This window comes from Diuraphis noxia, unplaced genomic scaffold (genome assembly GCF_037042655.1).
Source record: "Diuraphis noxia isolate RWA-SAM2 unplaced genomic scaffold, SU_Dnox_SAM2 contig0004, whole genome shotgun sequence".
Lineage (NCBI taxonomy): Eukaryota > Metazoa > Arthropoda > Insecta > Hemiptera > Aphididae > Diuraphis > Diuraphis noxia.
Genome location: NW_028301714.1, coordinates 26,698,380 through 26,718,386, shown reverse-complemented (window position 1 = coordinate 26,718,386; position 20,007 = coordinate 26,698,380). Strand labels below are relative to the sequence as shown.

Here is a 20,007-nt window from a genome sequence, read left to right as displayed (position 1 = left end):
GTTCTATACACTTTTATGCTAATTGCTAACATACCATGTGAGTGTGGCCATTATTATTATAAATATTAATTAAAACGCTAAAACAAAAAATTAACAATAATTCGTTCGGGAGATTTTTTTTATTCCGTCCCAGGTAGTTATGAAAACCAACTACAACACATTACCTGCAGCTCTTTAAACTTTAAAATAACACACACATGCGACTTATTAATATTAATGCGATTCAATAATATAATATAATCTGAAGATCTATAACGACTAACATTGATTTACCTTTGTTGCACTTCGCCGACATTAATAATTTATACCATTATCGCTCACACACAAAAATGTCAATTATTTTTACCACTATTCGATTGAAAACGTGCACTTTGATCTGCGAAGTCACATGAAAATCCTTAATTATACGTCTCTTCGTCTTATAGCTAGAAAAAAGTTGGAAAGGTTAATAGTTTTATCATTCAGAATTTCTTCAGTGATTCATATATGACATAACACACACACATATATACACTTTTGTGTTACATTACGTTTGTTTAAAACTATAACGGAACAGCTATAGTGACAACTGCATAAGTATCTACAACTGACTGCTATATACTGACGTAACAAAAATTAGGTACATATTATTTGTTATTATTGTAACTATTATTATTTTATCGGTTATTGTTCGTCTAATGTTTAAAATAATGTATACTCGTTTGGGTTTGGACTGGCGATGAGATAGCTACGTAAAATACACGGGTTTCTTGCAGGCACCTACTTACTTATATTAAAATTGAAATTCTACTGATCGTGTCGTGACTGCACGAGCTTTAAAAGTGATACGCGAATGATAATGTATGTATAGGTAGGTAGAAACAATAATAGCGAAGAAAACGACGAAACCCGAAATAAACGAATAGACACGCGCGAAAAATACGATAGCCCCTGACATCAATCACTAATCGTCATAATATATATATATATATATATATATATATACACGTATGGATGTTGAAAATTGATTTCCGTCGACGCCGCCGGCCGTCTATTATTCGATATCGATATAATATGCAGTTTTCGTGCCTCATCATCGGCCATCATAGATGAGTAGAGGAAAGGAAAAAAAGAAGTTACTTATATACACCGCATCCCTCCCCGGAATACACGACTATAGTATATTATTGTGTAATGTATTAAAGACATTTAAGTCTCCAACAATACCGTTTTTTTTTTTCAATCACCGTAAAAATTACACCGTGATTACGGTGCTGCCATGTACCTATGTAAAATATATTATGGGTATAAATTGTAGCGGAGCGGAGTGCGCGTCACACAAACTGCCCATATACCGTTTTTTAAGCACATTTTTTACGTTTTATTTCCCACCGATCACATTATTATTATTCTGTCGTGTTGTCGTCGCATTTTCGCGTTTTCGCTCGACAACTCCGTCTCCTTGCGGTCGCTACGAAAGCGTATATAATCTGTGCTTGACTTCATCATATAGCTACTACGACACAATTACCGCGCGAGTAAATACCGCAACCGAGTAGCTAAGATAAGTCGTTTTTTTTCAACAAAGCGAAATTGTAGACGGGAAGATGCCAGGTGACCCGTCGCCGGCGAAAGGTCGTTTGTTTGAAAATTAAGTGCTGTTCCAATCCTACGCTGTACCTATATATATATGTAAAAATGAAAATTGTTCGAATATTTTCATTCTTATTATATCTTATTGATTATTAGCTATTAAAGGGAGCTATAAAAAACAAAATAATTGTGAATTAAGTTTGACTGTAAACAATTACTCTTATAAGTCTATGCTATACAATATTCTATACAACCTATTTTTTTTTTTTAAAGAGAAACAAAATTAATTTTTAAATTGTCCTTGGCGTTGTTTTATTGACACCTATTGATTTTCTTTGCACAAAAAACACATACTTGAGGATATGAATGTAAAAATAAAAAACTATTTCACGAACGATTACAATGTTTATGTTGTACACCACATGCACTCCACACACACAAATCCTAAATCTAGGTTGGTGAGTGGTGGTAACCTTTTTTCACTAGAAATGCCTCAAGGTGTTTTTGGAGGCAATTCAAGTTTGCCCAATAGTGTACTTACTCGAATACAATTTAATCCAAATACATCTAGATTGTAAATTAATATAATGATAGTAGGTATGTATATACGCGTGCAATATTATCACCTACCTATATTGGTTATTATGTCCATTATGTTTATAATATATAATTATTTTATTTTATTATACTATTAGTCAATATAGGCTATAACATGAATAGCTGTTTATCATCATATTCAGTTTTATTACTATGCTGGCGTATTTTTATTAATATATGTATATATATATTAATTTTTTATAACTGATTATTAATCGTGCAGGTACCTATTGACTGTAGCCATAAAACTATTGAATTATCATTAGTCATTACTGTAACACATATGTATATGACATATTTATTATACAGTGACTTTTATAATTCATTAATTACGTTTTTCTTTCATGGAAGGGTAGACTTTATACCTTTCGGATTAAACATCATAATATGTGCATTCATAACATTTTTTTTTTGATTTAAAAGAAAAAACCAATATTTGAGAATCAACCAAATTATATTCAAATTATAAATTAATTATTTTATCTATAGAGGGGATGATTACGATACAACAGGGTTAACTGCCTATTATGTTACCTACCTAACCAATTAAATAGAATGAAGTTTTTAAAATTGGGAGGCAATTTGAGGGTCGATTGGGGGTAATAATCTGTAGATATAATGTGCTTAAGACACAATTTTTTGGAAAGTGTATTTTCTCCCGACACTATACTAACTTATAGAGTGAATTTATTTTTTCATATCATTTGTATTGTTACAGGACTCTGTGATCTGACCGGAAGTCCTCCGACCATATGGGTGGACCGAAATTGGGTGGTCGACTCCACGGCACCCGTCGGCACGGTGGTGGCTCGGGTTCGCGTGTCCGACGTCAGCAACGAAACGGTCCTGATGTTCGGGCTGGAACACTCGACGGGCTTCAACATCGTCCAAGAAAACGAAGACCCGTTGCCGTTCACCATCGACGAGAATGGAAGAGTCACCACAAACACGTCCCTAACGAACAAGGTATAATATACAATTATCGCCATTAAAAATAAAATCATCATCATTCATACCGCGTAAAGACTAAATAGTAAATAGTATTATACGTCAACGTTGATTATCATTGCCTCTAATCGCGTTGTAGTACTTAGAAATTAGATACATGTTTTGTAATGTCAATCCAAAATCTTTGTGAGAGAATTTTGTTCTTACATTGTCGCGATAACCCGCAGCGAACTCATCTACAGGACAGTGTCTCGTGATGCCAACGTCAAAATAAACTTATCGTACCAATCTACCATTATGTACGTGTAACCGTGTAGGTACGTTGTCCCCATAATATGACATATTATTGTATAATATATAATATCCGGTATAGCCCATGCGCGTATACAGCGTACGCGTATAGGAAATAGGAATTATTATAATAACGGCAAATGTTAAATATATACATAATATTATATTATAATGTACCTCACTTTACCTACGTTGTATTATACTGCGCGTATCACGATTCGCGACTATTATTATATATGATCCGACACGTTCAATTATTATGGATAGACAATTATTATATTATTAGACGTGTAACATAATATTTTGTAGATGATAATAATAATATCATTATTACTGACTTTTCGTAAGTTTATTGTGTACCGACAAAATACTTATTTACTGATAAGAAGGGGAAGTCAATTTCGTATAAATAATAAAAATATAAATAATCATATAGCCAAAACACATGGTATAATAGAAACACAGCTATACAGCAATATAATAATAATATCATACAACGGTAACCACATAATATGTATGTAGATATAATAGATGAAAAATGAAACTAATTAAAAACTGTACAGTGAAAATATGCTAAAAATGAAAAATGAAAAATGAAATTTAATAACAACAATAATGACACGTTAAGACGGAAACAATAATCTTAAATTTATGATTTGAGAGTTGAGAAAATGAAGACAATTTTTAATTTATAAATTTATAAACCAAATTCTAATAAAAATTAGGAGAAAAAACACAAGGTGATTCGTCCTCTTTTTTTCATTAATTTAGTTATTTAAAATATGAATTTTTGAATTTTTAAATATACTTAGAGAATATATTTTAAAACTCTTGAGATTTTTTGTACCACTTAAGAGAAGTATTGTGGGGATACAAACTTCAGTTTTTAAAATCAGAATCCACTTTTTTTCTAATATTAAACATTCTTATTTGAAAAACATAAATTTGTATCACCACTGGACACGACTATAGTAGTAAAAAGAAGTTTAAAAGTTTAAAATAGAGAGTATGTCGGGAGCATCCAAGGGGTGGTCAAGAACATATGTCATAAAAAAGTTATCAACCTTAATTTAGAGGGAAGCTATATTAGATTATATTTCGGTTTGGGTGGGATAACTATTCAGTTATGATTAAGGCTGGGATTTCGATGCACTTTGCATTGTTTTCTAAAGCTTACGGTACGATTCTCGTCTAGTCACAAATTTGTTTTATGTACTTTTGAATAAGAATAAGAAAATTTATTTTGCAATTTTTGGGATTTTTTAGCTTTTAGGTCATTTTCTTAATTTTTTAGCGCATTTTAGAGTTTTTGGAAACCAAGTATGAATTTGAAATTTTATTTTAAGATTTTTACATCGACATGGTTTTTATATAAATATAGCAGATTTTAAGTAGATATAGGTACTCGTAATTCAAATTATATTATTGGACAAGGTTTGAGTAACCACTATCCACATTTTCTGTTAAATAATCTTAAATCAGTAAAATCAACGTTCAATACGAGTACCTATTGTCGTCGTAAACACCGTTTTATTTATTTACTCTAGTTAATTTTTTTTTAAATTTAATATAAAAATGCCAAGGTAAAATGTTCGACAGCGAGTCGACTGCGTGCGTTTGTGCAAGAATTTGGACATTATATTTTTTCTACCGACGGATTGGTGTTATTTTGTAAAATATGCAACGTGAATTTTATATTCGTGCTTTATTTAGAGTTTTTAGGTCATAAAAGCATTTTTTAAGGGCATTTTTTTGGGTTTTTTAGGGCATTAAAATCCCAGCTCTAGTGATGACGTGGTTTGATTTTTAGTTAAGTTAGGCAACAATATGAACAAAATGAACAAAAATCTATTCTGTACTCTCTACACAATAAAAATATATTTACTCGTGCATAGTTATAACTAAAAATATTTAATACTTCCTTATTATAATATGTAATTATAGGCAAGTACCTACATATATTACATAATAAATGACTTCGAATTTCCGTATCTCTGTGCATGTATTGTTACATTTAACCAATTTTGAAATCATATTTCTTTGTTACGCTTACCTAGTTAATAATTTGAGAGTAATCGATACATAATAATAATATGTAACGTGCATAATATAAATCAAAACTTGTTCATTGGTTGTATTTCAATTTGCTTCGATGTCTTCATCAAAGTCACGACCAGAATAGTAATCTACAAAACTAATTCCTATAATAGTTAATTTATAATATTAATGTCTAAATTAAACGAAAAGTTAAGTTATCATCATTTGGATTCTCGACTATTTCGTATATTGGCCGCAGACACGTACTTCATAGGTTGATGTAAGCATATAATGATGGTACCGGGTCTAACTTATCATCATAATAGGTTATTATGTATAACCACCTAAACATTCTTGGTTTTTAATTTTTTATAACGTGAATTAGAGACACCTATTGATGAAACACAATGAACGATGTCTTTTCGCCCGTCCCGTTTCAACATATAATCGCGAGACCAAAAAACGTTCAATATAAAAACTAGTGATGTAATGCAATATTTTTTAGTGTATGGGTGATGTATACATAATAGATTATAATAACAATAGATCAGTTTTCTGGAGTAAGAAACTTGGGATATCGGTCTATAACAATAAATACATCGATAAGTAGTAAGTACAACATAATATGCAGTCATTATAAATGATTATTTTGCCGATCCATCGACACAACTTTATTTTATATAAAATAATAAATATGATGCAGTTTTTTTTTTTCAGTTTGTGTAGATCTGTAACTAATGTTTTAATAAATATATTTTTTTTTAAAACAGCGAATTTTAACTTCCATTAAATTGTATTTCCATTTATTTAGAAAATCAACTGAATTTAATTTTTCCAGTTAATTTTATAAAAAATTCTGTTTGGGATTTACTACGTGTCGATACTTTACTTGACCAACTTTTTTTTTATCATTATTAAAAATCAAAGATAAACTTGGTTCAAAATAATAATATGTAGGTATCACAACTTTTTGAAATCAATATTTTGTGTTGTAGGAAAATAATTAATATAAGCACATTTAAAATGATTATGTGTTATAGACTAATTAAAAAACAAAATCGAAAACTCTTTGAACTTAACATACTCGTATATTTCTGTACTTAATTATAGCCTTAATGCCTTATATTTTACCTAAATCTTTCCATTTTTTTCTGAATCATTTATTATATTATAGTTATTGACACTTCTTATTATCTACATAATTACAACTATATTATATTCAGATTTCATGGGAAATATAAGTTTTATAGTTTTGTATAATACTATAACGTATAGATCTTTATAAATTACGTTTATTGAGACGTATTCTGATAATATTTGATAATTTTGCTGTGTAGTAAACGGGTTAATAACCTTTTGACTTTTTGAGGAAGAGATCCTTAAGGTACAAGATACTTTTGATATTGATTTATATTTGTCTTTGTTGCATTGTTTCTTATTTTTATGAGTATATGAACAATAATCATGTCATAAAAATGTACACCATCTTTATCGATATTAAAGAAAGTATTGTACCTAAACGTTCAATCATAGTTTTTTTAAACTCATGAATTAACAACTTTTTTCGATCATTTTCTGGATTTTGATTACTTGGATCTTGCTAATGACATTTTTAGAAAATAACAACTATATCTCAACAAATATTTCTCTTATATTTACCGTAATAGTATTATACTACCTATTATGTCAAATATTTACTATTTTTTTTTTAATGAAAACGTTAACTGACAATCAAAAAATGGCTAGTTAATTTATCAATTATCAAGTTATGAGCCGTCAAAAATTGTAAATTTTAATTCTAGTAATAAATATTAATCTATAATTTCTTACACATCACTAATCAATGCTACTAACGCTATAGGCGTTACTTTAAATTTATTTTACTAGTTATTATAAATTCTTGGTGTACGTAAAGCGGTATTGGAATTTAGTAACTTTTTTCTTAAATTGCCTTTGTCGTGTTCTGTTTTTACTCGTAATTAAATAGCTCTATAATAATAAATAAATTTCACTCTAGGCGTAAACTAGATAAATTTATAAATAATAGTTATTATAAATGTTAAATATTGGTTTAGGTAAGTTAAATATAATAGCCCATTATAAATAACATATAAAATTAATATACATATTATAGTGATAGTAAACATGAATCACCTATCGTTTCCCGCTTTGAATCAAATAACTGCCGTCGTATATGTTTCCTTTCCTACTATATGGACTAATTATATATAAAAAATCTTTTCGTTTGTTTTTACGAAATATTGTTCTGTTAGTTCAATGCCGAATTTATTTGTTATAAAACTGGAGTACTGGTAAACTGGAGTACGTCCTAATTAGCATCTACAGTTTTTAATTACCTAAGTTATTAATGTATAATACATAATTAATATATTACAATTAAACGTAACTCCAAAATACCTCGGTATGTGTACGTATTAATTTAATAACAATAGGTGCAATGGGTAGGCTGTTAGGTACACAATAAATTAATATAGGATAACCTACACGAAAGCCAAAAGTAGAACACAGTGTTTCTTTGTTCCGTGTATAATTTATATAATATGTAACTACACGTCATTATTGTTACAACAAGTGTATCTGTTATTGATGTTATAGTGGTAACGTATAAATTAGTGTCTTCTACTTTCTACTAAGTACATGTGACAGCTAAGTTAAAAAAAAAAGGTTTAAAAACTATTGTGTTTGGGCATTTATGATGGTTGCTTAGAGTTTATTTGAAAACCCCAAAGGAATGATTGCATAATAGTATAGTAATAATAATAATAATTAATCAAACCATAAATAATTAAATAATTTATTCAAAACGAGTTTCGAAGACCCAGTAAGAAAATCCCTCACAAAATTGTTGCTTAAATGTAAGATTGATTGATCAGGATTTTAGACTTTCCTGTTACAATGGCGTTTTTAGGGGAGTGATCGCATATATTTAACGAGATGAATAAAAGGTGAATAAATGGTTGACATAAGAATAACACATAGGATAATACAAACAATAAAACAGTTTATTAAATAAAATTAAAAATAAACACTTCTTATACATTTTATATCATCATGTAATCGTGTACATAATATAGATTATGATTTCTGCAAATATTAATATATTCCTCCCCGTCAACCAAAATACATCCTTATTTTATTACAATTTTGTATTTGTGTGCGTTACAGGAGGGAAAAAACATTTACCTTTACGTGACGATCAACGATGGACACTTGACGTCCAAGACTCAGGTATGGGCGAAAGTGGAAGGACCCGGCGGTGGTGGCAGAAATAAGCCGAGTAGCGGAGGACTTCCGACAAACTTCTTATCACCACAGTTCCGACCACCACCCCCGCCGTCGATACCGATAAATGGGGCTGGAAGCAATTTTCCAGGCGTTGTGTTCACGCCTCCTAACAAAATTCTACCCCCCGGGCCGGCCAGGACATCGCAACCACGGCCAACGAACAAAGTTCCTACTGCGAAGCCAACGACTCCCATAGTCGTTGTCACGCAAAAGACAGTCACCGCTGACATACCCGTTTCCGAGACCTCCACATCACCGACCGCAGTTGTTAGCACAGTCCCATCAACCATGGAAATCGATGCAGCCATGCATTCAACTAACGGCATCATCACCATAAAGTCAAAGTCCAGTACCGTCGCCACCACTGCCGATAACATCACTGACACTACCACCACTGCCGCTACCACCACTCAGCCCGGTGAGACAAGAAACGTAACAGAACCAGCGCTCACCCCTCCCACAGTAACCACCCAACAACCAGTTCAGAATAACCTGGTCTTGGCCCTGGTACCCATAGTGGTCGCTACCGTGTTCCTGACCACGGCTGGCGTGCTTGCCTGTTTGTTCCGAAAAAGACTGTTTCCCTCCAAAGTCAAGTCTAAAAAAGTCAATTCAATTGTGAGTATAATAAATAATAATATTATATACCTACATTATGATGTAATATTATCACGTCACGATATTCGTACAATAAGATACTGGACAGTGGACACCCAGACCCAAATTAACTAAATCTGATTCTACGTTTCTTACATGACCCTCACATTCTTAAAAACTAAATTTCACTATAATTTTCTGTTTGATAATACGCTATTATAGTGTATCTTTCACAATTGACAACCATAATAGTATATAGCTATATAGATACTTAATTATATTACCTTTACAGACATTGAAACATATTGCTGCAGTTGTAGTACAGCAAAAAAAATACGTTCTTTGTCGAATTTCGAAGCCTTATTCTGCAGCAATTGCAAGTTATCGCAGTAACGCACTCTTCTCATTTATAGACTTCTTCTCTTGAAATCTTTTGGGACTTTTCGTCCTATCGAAATGTTGCGATTAAAACAAAATATTTTGATAGGACCTGTGTGACTAACCTATCCAGCTATTATTATAAAATTAGTGTCAATCATATTTTACTAACATGATATTATATATATATATATAAGTAAAATATAAAGTTCGTGATCAATATTCGCACGTAACTGCATCGATAAATACACAATTTTATTATAATTTGTTCGTAGGGAAAAAAGAAAAGCTCTCGATCGGACGACCCGATGGTCATGCACCACTGGAGCGGACCACGATCATTCACCAGGTACGAAAGCTGGGGCTCGGATCCGTCGACCAATGGGCAGTACGTCGGTGGAAAGGAATCGGCGATCAAAGAAAGTGACCCGTGGGAGATACCTAGACACCACGTGAGGGTGTGCTCAATACTTGGAGAGGGTAGTTTTGGGCAAGTCTGGAAGTGCGAGGCGTACAACATCATGGGTAAGACACGTGTTCTGCCACGACTATGTTACGTGTTAAATGATAACGAACATAACAATAGTTATTGTAAACACTATATTATCCACCACAATGATCGTGATGATATCATCATCTCGACTTTGGCAAAAATGTTGAACACGACTAATATATAGCACGATACGGCTTGCGCGTATATTTGTTTAGGGTTCAAGGGCAACATGGTGGTCGCTGTAAAGACTCTCAAGGACAACGCGGGCGAACGCGAACGACTCGACCTGGTACAAGAACTGCAGGTGATGAAATCGCTGGAGCCGCATCCGCACGTCGTAAAACTCTTGGGATGTTGTTCGGAGAGAGGTATATTTATTACAATTTAACAAATATTATAGTGCAAAATGCTAACGAAAAAAACAAAATATCATAATCATTGTAGATTAGGTACTTATGTCAAATAATCATTTAATTTTCACTTTAATATTTATAAGCAGAAAGATTCTATTTAAAACTATAATTTAGTAATAACAGTCATGGCTGTTAAAAAATTCTCAATACTATAAATTATTTGTACATAAAATACATGGATGACATAAGACACCAACAAGTGCTTAAAATCGTATATATTTTATGGGTAGTCCTTTACATATACATTAAAATAATATATGGTTAGTAGATACATAATATGGATTAAATAAGAGGAGGGCTGTATAAGTATTGCAACAAAAACGCTTGCAATTAATGCCAATAGGTAAGCATTATTATCAGATTTTTTTAGTTATTTCCAAAAATGAAATATATTTTAATTTATCGAATATCGGTTTTATAAAACAGCAACATATTATTATTGTATCATTGTATTGGATATCGGTAAGTATAATTGTCCATTCCTATATTTTCCTTAGTAACAAATTCCTTGCAACATTGGGCAAAATTGCATGGAATGTACTCGAGTAAACAATAAAATCTGATTATTTAATAAATTTTCATAGTCCCTTTTTTTGTTAGCTTTTTTCATATATACAATATACTTATATACTTATAATACGACTATATATACATTGATGTCTATAATTTTTAATAGCATTGATAACATCATGTAGGTACTCACCGATTATGATCCAACAATGATGTTGTACAACATGTATTAATTTGTTTTTTTCATTTCGTTTCCGCTGCAGATCCCTTGTTTGTCGTTATGGAGTACGCGAAATTGGGCAAACTCCAGAGCGTGCTGCGGAACTCTCGTGGCGTAAATTACTACACGAATACGCACGGGCCGAGTTCGTTGACGTCGCACGAACTCATTATGTTCTGCTATCAGATCGCCAAAGGAATGGACTTCTTGTCGTCGAAAGGGGTACGTTGAACTTACTTACCTATATACATGCCTATATAATATTAGATATATTTAATTGTATATACAATGAACAGATGACTGCACGCTGCAATGTTAACGATTGCGTTTCGCGCTCCGTGAATTGTTATAATATATTATTATGATCCTATTGTAATTGGTGCACGAAGCGTTCAGTTTGTAAGCGCGTAGGAACTCCAAAGACGATATAATTATAGTGTGCCAACGGAAAAATGAAATTCCTTCAAAAGTCGCAGATCCGTAAAACAAATGTAGATTGTAGGGCGTAGGCATATAGGTATTCATATATTTTTTTATTGTTATTAAATATTACGAATACACTAGTATAGCTCTAAGCACTCATACATTAATTTTACTTTGTTTTTGAAAATCAAATGTTATTATTATCCACGAGAGCTCGTCGATGATTAAGACTTCCGACAAAAAGTATTAGGTATGCATAAAATGATTAAATAAATAATTCATTACGTACATATTTAAAAAGAATGACAAACGCAAATTTGAAGAAAAATAGTTCAAAACATTGATTTTAGTATATTAATATTTAATTTTAATAAAAAAATTAAATATAGAGTTCAAAGTTTTAAAATGCAAGTTTTCTTATATTTGCTTATTTGTAATGCATATATTCCGAGCTTAGCACATTCAATTGCATCTCTGATTTTTAGTGCCATACCTAGTTTATTTGTGATTCTTATGATTATTAATATCTAATGTACATATTAAGACTACAATAACTGTCATAATCTATTATAGTTTAATTACCAAACCAGCATATAGAACACTGTTAATATAAATAAGTGTGATTGGTAAGTGGTAACTCAAGATACGAAAAACCATTTAGCACAACTTCAAAACGTATTTTTCATCCAATCTTACAATATTTTAGTATAATATTTCACATTAACATATTATAATAACTAATAAGTATATAAATATTAAATATTTCTCAAGTGTATAATCGAGAACGTAACTTTTAATGTACTTATATGTGGTACTGATAGTACGATGAAACAGAACAAAAACTACCGATCATCATTTATAATTTATTAGAGTTAATCTTTCGAAAACCAATACTGCGTAAAAAATGGCGGCAAACTGATGGATTTCAATTGTCGTGGTATACAGCTCTACTCATAGACACGCAGTTGATGATTAATATATCGAATAATATTATAATCTATTAATTGGTCAATCAATTTTCCTAATTCTCCGTGGGCGCGAATAATAATTTATACATTGAATCGGGTTCTCTGTTTTAATATATCACTCGAAAGAATTCCGTACAACTTAACTCATAAACTAATACATGTCTAACGACCATATTTCACATTTCAGAAAATTACGCTTAGATTTACATCCGCTGTATAATAATAATAATAATAATATGTTCCCATGAACCGTGAGATAAATAATTTGACTAAAAACTCAATATAAAAATGAAATAAACCTGCGACCTTGAATGCACGGCTGTAATTACAAACATATATTATATATTTACGGTTTGCTTGTTCTATACGAATCACGAATAAAATATGTTATGTTATTAAAGTGGCTCTGGGCTCTATAATAATAATTGCTTTAATAATCTTTATATAATAGCCGATGATAAATACAATTCTGAAAACAATTTTAAAATTATTCGCTGAAAATACAATTATAGGTAGGTATTACACAATAATGGAAACCTTTAATGTTGTTAATTATTAACTGATGTTGTACCTATTCAATTTCAATAATTAAAAATATTTATTTTTTCCATTCGCATCTCCGCGAACATTCGGATAGGCCATTATTTCTCGTTTACATTTTACAGAAAATTGAAAAGCTTAGGCATGCGGGATTCCAAAGTAAAAGATACATACATATACGCTTATTATGATAAAAGAAAAAAGAAATATAGAAATTTACGAAAAATATCAAAAGCAATAACATTATACACCAACTTACTATTGCTGTTCAGTGGTACTTTGGTACATTTTAACCACAATAATAATTAATGTTGTTCGTGTATTTGGACTTTTATATACATCCATATAATGTAGAGTAGGTTGCAGTCATCAGTACAATACTGCCGTGTTGTAGAATGTCGTTCATTGACCGTCGCTTGTTATTATTATTATTATTATTATTTTGTGGTTTCGATTCAGATAGCGAAATGTTTCTGAAAAACACGCCTGCGATTGTGCAGTTTCGTTATAGTGCGAAATCATTCGGGGGCACACGAGGGCAATAGCCGGTAAATTCGAACCGCGTGCGGTGACGCGACTAATAACATTAGTATTCATTAAGGCGGATTCCCACTCGGTGAAACTCCAAAACGCACCGACCACAACACATTGTGCAATTAATAAAAACATCGATCCTACACAAAATCTATATCGATGATAATAAACAACACCGACAAACCGAACGGGACGTTTTCCCAGACAGATGATGACTGAGTTTACAGCACCTACACCGCGTCCTAGACCCCACTCCGACGGAATCAACGCACCGATAATGACAAATTATTAGAAACACATTATTCGTGTACAGAGTGTATTTGACAGAAATACCTGACAAATCAAATAACTTTTGTTCTAATCATGAAGACTAGAGATAAGGAGGCCAAACTCTACCACAAAAACCGTCCCGTAAAACATCGCAGACTAATTTCTCCACCAATATGCGTGGTGGTCAAATGCGAGGCTGGCTTGGAGTAAAATTAACCCGTATTAGATAGGGACATACTCGACTTAATTATTTAAAAAAAATTATAATTAAAAAACTAAAAATGGTATTTAAATTAGAATTTCACCATCGTCTTCAGCGCAAATTTATCTTTAAGATTAAATTACAAAAATAATATTAATGTTCTATATTTACGTAATAAATATACATACAAATAGTAAAAATGGGTAAAAATGTAACAGTAGGTATTAGGTATATATTAGGTATTTATTACAGTTTGGATACTTTCCTGTTTTTCCATTGAATTCCATTTAACAGATGATATCTCTTCGAATTTCTCTACGAGACCTGAGAATTTTTCCTATACATAGTGTGTTTTTAAGCAAAAACAGGTTACATGCAGTCTTCTTAAAACATAGTATGCGTACTTTTTGAAAGACTGAACACAAAAAATTGTAAAAAATTATATTATATTCTATAACGTTACAAATGCGTTGTATATCGACGCGTTTTACATGATCACAATGATACACAACGGAAAACGGCTCGTGTACGTTCGGTTCCGGTAAATTGTATAGTGGGTGACAGACGAGGTGTGACAGATTTGTGTTTGCCGGTGGGTGGGTAGCAGTGGTGGAGACTATCGGACAAAAAAAAAATTGTTGCAACGATTCGCGAAATCATATTTTCCACGCGTTCAAAGACCCCTTCAGTAGTGCGATTTTAAAGTTTACCTATATGACATATATGCATAATACATGCTATGACAATATTAACAAAAGCTGAGCTCCAATTTCTGCCAAATTATTTTTTTACATCAATACGACTATGCATCGAAACTTCGGCATACATTTTGCACAATTTTGACCGACGCCCAAGTCTCACTTATGGCCTGCACCACGGAATAAATAGTAATATAAGTATAATACGTTCCGGTATCGTGTCTTGACGTATTTCTTCGTTCTGCGCATTTTCCACGTTTATACCAAAATGAAATACCAATATGACGCCGAAATCCTCATCAACTATATGACTACTGTAGCTGATAATAATATATTTTATCATTTTTTTTTTTAGTAAATACTTTTCTTTAGATAAATGTAACCACACTGGTGATCAAAAGTTGAAAATATATTCAACTATGTGATAGCGTATGGTTACCGCGGTTCAAATAGTGTTGAACATTAAACATATGGTATACCTTAATGAAACCACGTGGTTCAACCAACCAGAGAAAATTATCTTATACGACAAGATAGTACGATACATCATACGCGGCATAGTTTGAACCCCCTTTTAAAATGCAAACATAGAATAGTAAAACGTGAGTGTACAGTCTTTGAGAGTCTTTAGAAATGAAAAGATTTTATATTTTTATTATTTGGTACTAAATTTACCAACCCCCTCCTCACCAATTGCAATACTATTTCCAAACTACTATATGAAAATAACCAGTGGCGTATTTGAGGATAGGGAGGGGGCGATCGCCCTCCATTCCTTGAAATATTATTGGTTTTTATACGGAAAAAGTACAAGCAAGTAGATTAAATATGCTACCAGAAATCTCTTTGAAATTGAATATTTATCACAATATATCTGCTAGAAAAATAGCATCAGACACTAAAATAAAAATAAAAACAATTAATTGTAAATAAAATAGGGTAGAATTTAAGCTTGTGAGTTATAACTTTAGTGTCAACGCCTCCACCCCTCCTTCCACACATAAAACTAAGTCAAATAGGCACTGGTCATAACATTGTACCATCATATAATTCATAATACGTTCAATTTAGTTAGTGCTAGTCGTCGTATTATATTACCTGATAACACACGTACGCTCGTTGTTCACAGATCATACACAGGGACCTGGCGGCCAGGAACATACTGGTGACGGAGGAACGGACGTGCAAGATCTCCGACTTCGGGTTCGCGCGGGACGTGGCCAACAGCCGGGTGTACGAGCGCAAGTCCGAAGGCCGTCTGCCCATCCGGTGGATGGCGCCGGAGTCGCTGTTCGACAACATGTACTCGGCCAAGTCGGACGCCTGGTCGTTCGGCGTGCTCATGTGGGAGATCGTGACGCTTGGCTCGACGCCGTACCCGGGAGTGGCCGCGGCGGACGTCATGAAGCGCATCCGGGACGGATACCGGCTGGACAAGCCGCAGCACTGCCGTCGCGAGGTGTACAACATCATGTTCTACTGCTGGGACAAGTGTCCGGACGACCGGCCCGACTTCGCCGAGCTCATGGGGCTGCTTGACAAGCTGCTGGTCGACGAGACCGATTACATACAGCTCGACCGGTTCCCGGACAACGCGTACTATAACATCACCACGTGCATCAGTGGCGAGCGCCTGTGACGGAACTCCAGCGCCGCAGCGGCCGCCGACGCCACTTCCGCCCGGAAGTGGAGCCGGCTGCAGCGGCGACGGTATCCTGCTGCAGCGAAACCGCGCAGTCGTTTCCGTTTATCATAATGTAGTATTAAATTTTTTAAAAATTGTACGTATTCGGTGGTCACACGTCTGAAGAAAAAAGATGTATAACATAAAAATAAATAAACACTCTCGTAGTAGCTGACATTATACGAGTATGGCACGATAAAAATATTTATTACGATTTTTCGACATCCGGTCAGCACGGTATTATAATGCGACAATAAAACTGCGTGCGATCGCACTGTATACGTGAATGTATCAGCTGCATAATATTATTATTGTATGTATTTTTTTTATTTTCATTGTTTATAAAAAAAAAAAAAAAACAATATTATACCTATGTTAAGAATTTTAAAACTTCGTTGACGTCGTTTTTTTTAGTTTTCACGATGTACCCTCCCTTCTTATTGCTCATAGTATGACGTTATAATAATTATCATACAAATACCATGTTAGGATGATTGAAACGAATATGAACACGAATGTACAATGGGTATTTCGTTGTTTTTTTCCAAAACAAAATCACTAGTCTTTTTTAACTTTTGTACTTATAGTATCGCGACTATAATACGTAGTACTTTTTTCATATTAATGTCATGTTTTTCTGCAAACGTTATTTAATATAGTTTAGGTATTATATGTTGTATGTACGAATGTTATATAATTCTGTACGGATAATACGATAATATTATGTATATATACATATAATGTAATTATTGTAATATATTATAATTATATTATATTATTTAGTACCAAAAATATATTTATGCATTATATTGTATCCATAAATTATAATGTGTATTATAGTTGCAAGTACTCGATTTTATATGATTTTTTTTTTTAACTATTATTATTATTATATATTATTATTCATATTTTGTAAGCGGTTATTTGACTTCGCGTTTCCGACGACTGACAAAATAGTATTATATACCAATAAAATACGTAAAAATTAAAATTAATCAACTAAATTAATTCAAGCATTACTATACCTACAAATATTTTTACCTAACAATAAATAGTATACAATTATACTGCAAATACTTTTTGCTCCTGTTGTATAAAAATTTCTCATAAATAATAAGATACACGCATGCAAACGTAGAAGTGTTGACATGTCTTTTGAATTTTTGGCCATAAAATTCCATACTTCCGTTCGTTTTTCGCTTCGGTTTACTATTGAACAGTGATGAGTAGGTACACTGAAATTACTATTGATACAGATTATTTTTGTATGAAAAAAAAAAACCGAAACGATAAAAAATTGTTTGCGTAACTTTTGTTCATAATAAATTGAACGTATACAATTTTAAATTCATGACGTCATTTTAAATGTTAAAATCACACTAAATACTTAACATAATACTATCGTAGTAGATGAGTTATGACAAGGTTCTTTTCGTATTAATTAAAAATTATTATTATATTTAGACGAATCACAAATACCAAAATGTTGATCATACCTAAATTATATAGACCAGTATATTTGTATCATACCACGAAAAATATTATGGTACCAGGCACGTAGCCAGACTTTTTTCACTAAGAAGCCCCTTATTCCTATTTTTTGTACACCCTTCCAACCCACTCCTCACAACACAAAATCTATAAAGTTCAATTCAAATGTAGGATAATTAATTACACATAGTACCTATAAATTATGACATGGACACCAGCCTTCTCAGTGGCGTCCAGTATTTCATATGTATATGAATTTAAAATATAATTTTTTTTTCATCTATTATACTTTAAATGTGTCAACATAATTATTTCGTGTTTTTATGTTTTCACAAGTTTTTTTTCAATATTATTAATACAGTTAAAAATATATTTATTAAATATGGTATAATATGTTTTATGATCTGAAGATATGTGATGCGTATGTTAATAAATTAAGGAGTAGAAGTTAAGAGGAATGGTATTTTGTTTATTAAGAATGTTAGGGCTGCTAGAAGGAGGTCAAGGATTAATTTTAAATAAATAAATAAATATATATTCAAGATTTAGTAAAATTAAATGCCATATTAACGCTGATATTTATCTCATAACATAATAATGTATATTGTTATAAATTACTGCTATACCTAAGTTTATGTCCGCGCAGGGAAAGCTTTATTCGATATCATCAGTGGAAAGTGCCTTTTTTTACAAATATATGAGGGATAATATTGATAGATTAATATTAATAAATACAATTTTCACCATAGTCCCACTCCATATCTTAAAAACCCACATTACCACAGACCTTTATCCTTAAAACACAAAGTTAAATAACTTAAAAATTATATATTGTATGCATTATGACCCGGATACATAAACATAAAAAAAAAAATTTACCACTGTGTAATTTACAGTTTAAAAGGAGTGTTCTCAGTTGACAATTAAAAGTATGTGTACTCACGAAACATCCTTTAAGCAATACAATAAATTTCTAGAATTTAAAAATATGGCCTTAGAATATATATACAGAGTGTCCCACGAAGATCTGACATTCATATTATGTTCATGAATATGTGATCTGCAGATAATACTATATATATACGTACATATTTATGTTATAAACTGAAGTCGGCATAATATAATAGCTTCTAAACCAATGGTTCCCAATATTTTTACTTCTCAGAGCTACATTTTATAGTTACATATTACCTGCATGCGGACCACCAGCCACATAAATTTAATATTTCATTACTACATTGTGCCTACTTATCGTAAGCCCATATATATGATGTGTAAATATATATATAATATAATATATATATTTATTTATATATAACTGTATTAATATGTTTAATTTAAAAACAGGCCGCAGTCCACTTCTGAAACTTTGGAAGCCACGGGTTGGACATCACTGTTCTAAATAATATACAGGGTGATTCACCAAGCATGCTCACCCACCTTTTTTCATTAATAATACAGTTATTCAAAATCTGATTTTAGAATCTTTATATATACTCGAAGACCATATTTTCAAATTCTTGAAATTTTTTTGTACCTGTAAGGTATATGTCCTGTAGTGATACAAACTTTTGTTTTTCAAATGAGAAACTCAAAAAAAAAATCAAAACTCTAATGAGTAGTTTTTAAGTTATTTAACTTTGTTTTCTGAGAATAAAAGGATGATGGTTTAAGCTTATAAGACATGTTTCTATGGTAGATTTGAAAATATTAGTCATTAATATTTATCTATCAACAAATAATTTGTAAAAATTACCTAAGTATCATAAATACTAATTCCAACAGTACCTATGTGTATTTTATACTTTTATAAAACGATTTTTAAAGAATATTAT

The 20,007-nt window shown here is 31.8% G+C and overlaps 1 protein-coding gene across 1 annotated transcript in view; it reads left to right on the top strand.

The window, feature by feature from the left end:
- The window catches only part of Cad96Ca (tyrosine kinase receptor Cad96Ca), a 29,995-nt gene extending 12,306 nt beyond the window's left edge, over window positions 1-17,689 (top strand). Inside the window, exons 2-7 of the mRNA XM_015515109.2 lie at window positions 2,888-3,135; window positions 8,632-9,369; window positions 10,002-10,251; window positions 10,435-10,587; window positions 11,406-11,584; window positions 16,127-17,689. Coding sequence (XP_015370595.2) covers window positions 2,888-3,135; window positions 8,632-9,369; window positions 10,002-10,251; window positions 10,435-10,587; window positions 11,406-11,584; window positions 16,127-16,636 — 2,078 coding nt within the window. The 3' untranslated portion in view covers window positions 16,637-17,689. The remainder of the gene's footprint in view (window positions 1-2,887; window positions 3,136-8,631; window positions 9,370-10,001; window positions 10,252-10,434; window positions 10,588-11,405; window positions 11,585-16,126) is intronic.
- The last annotated feature ends 2,318 nt before the right edge of the window (window positions 17,690-20,007 follow it).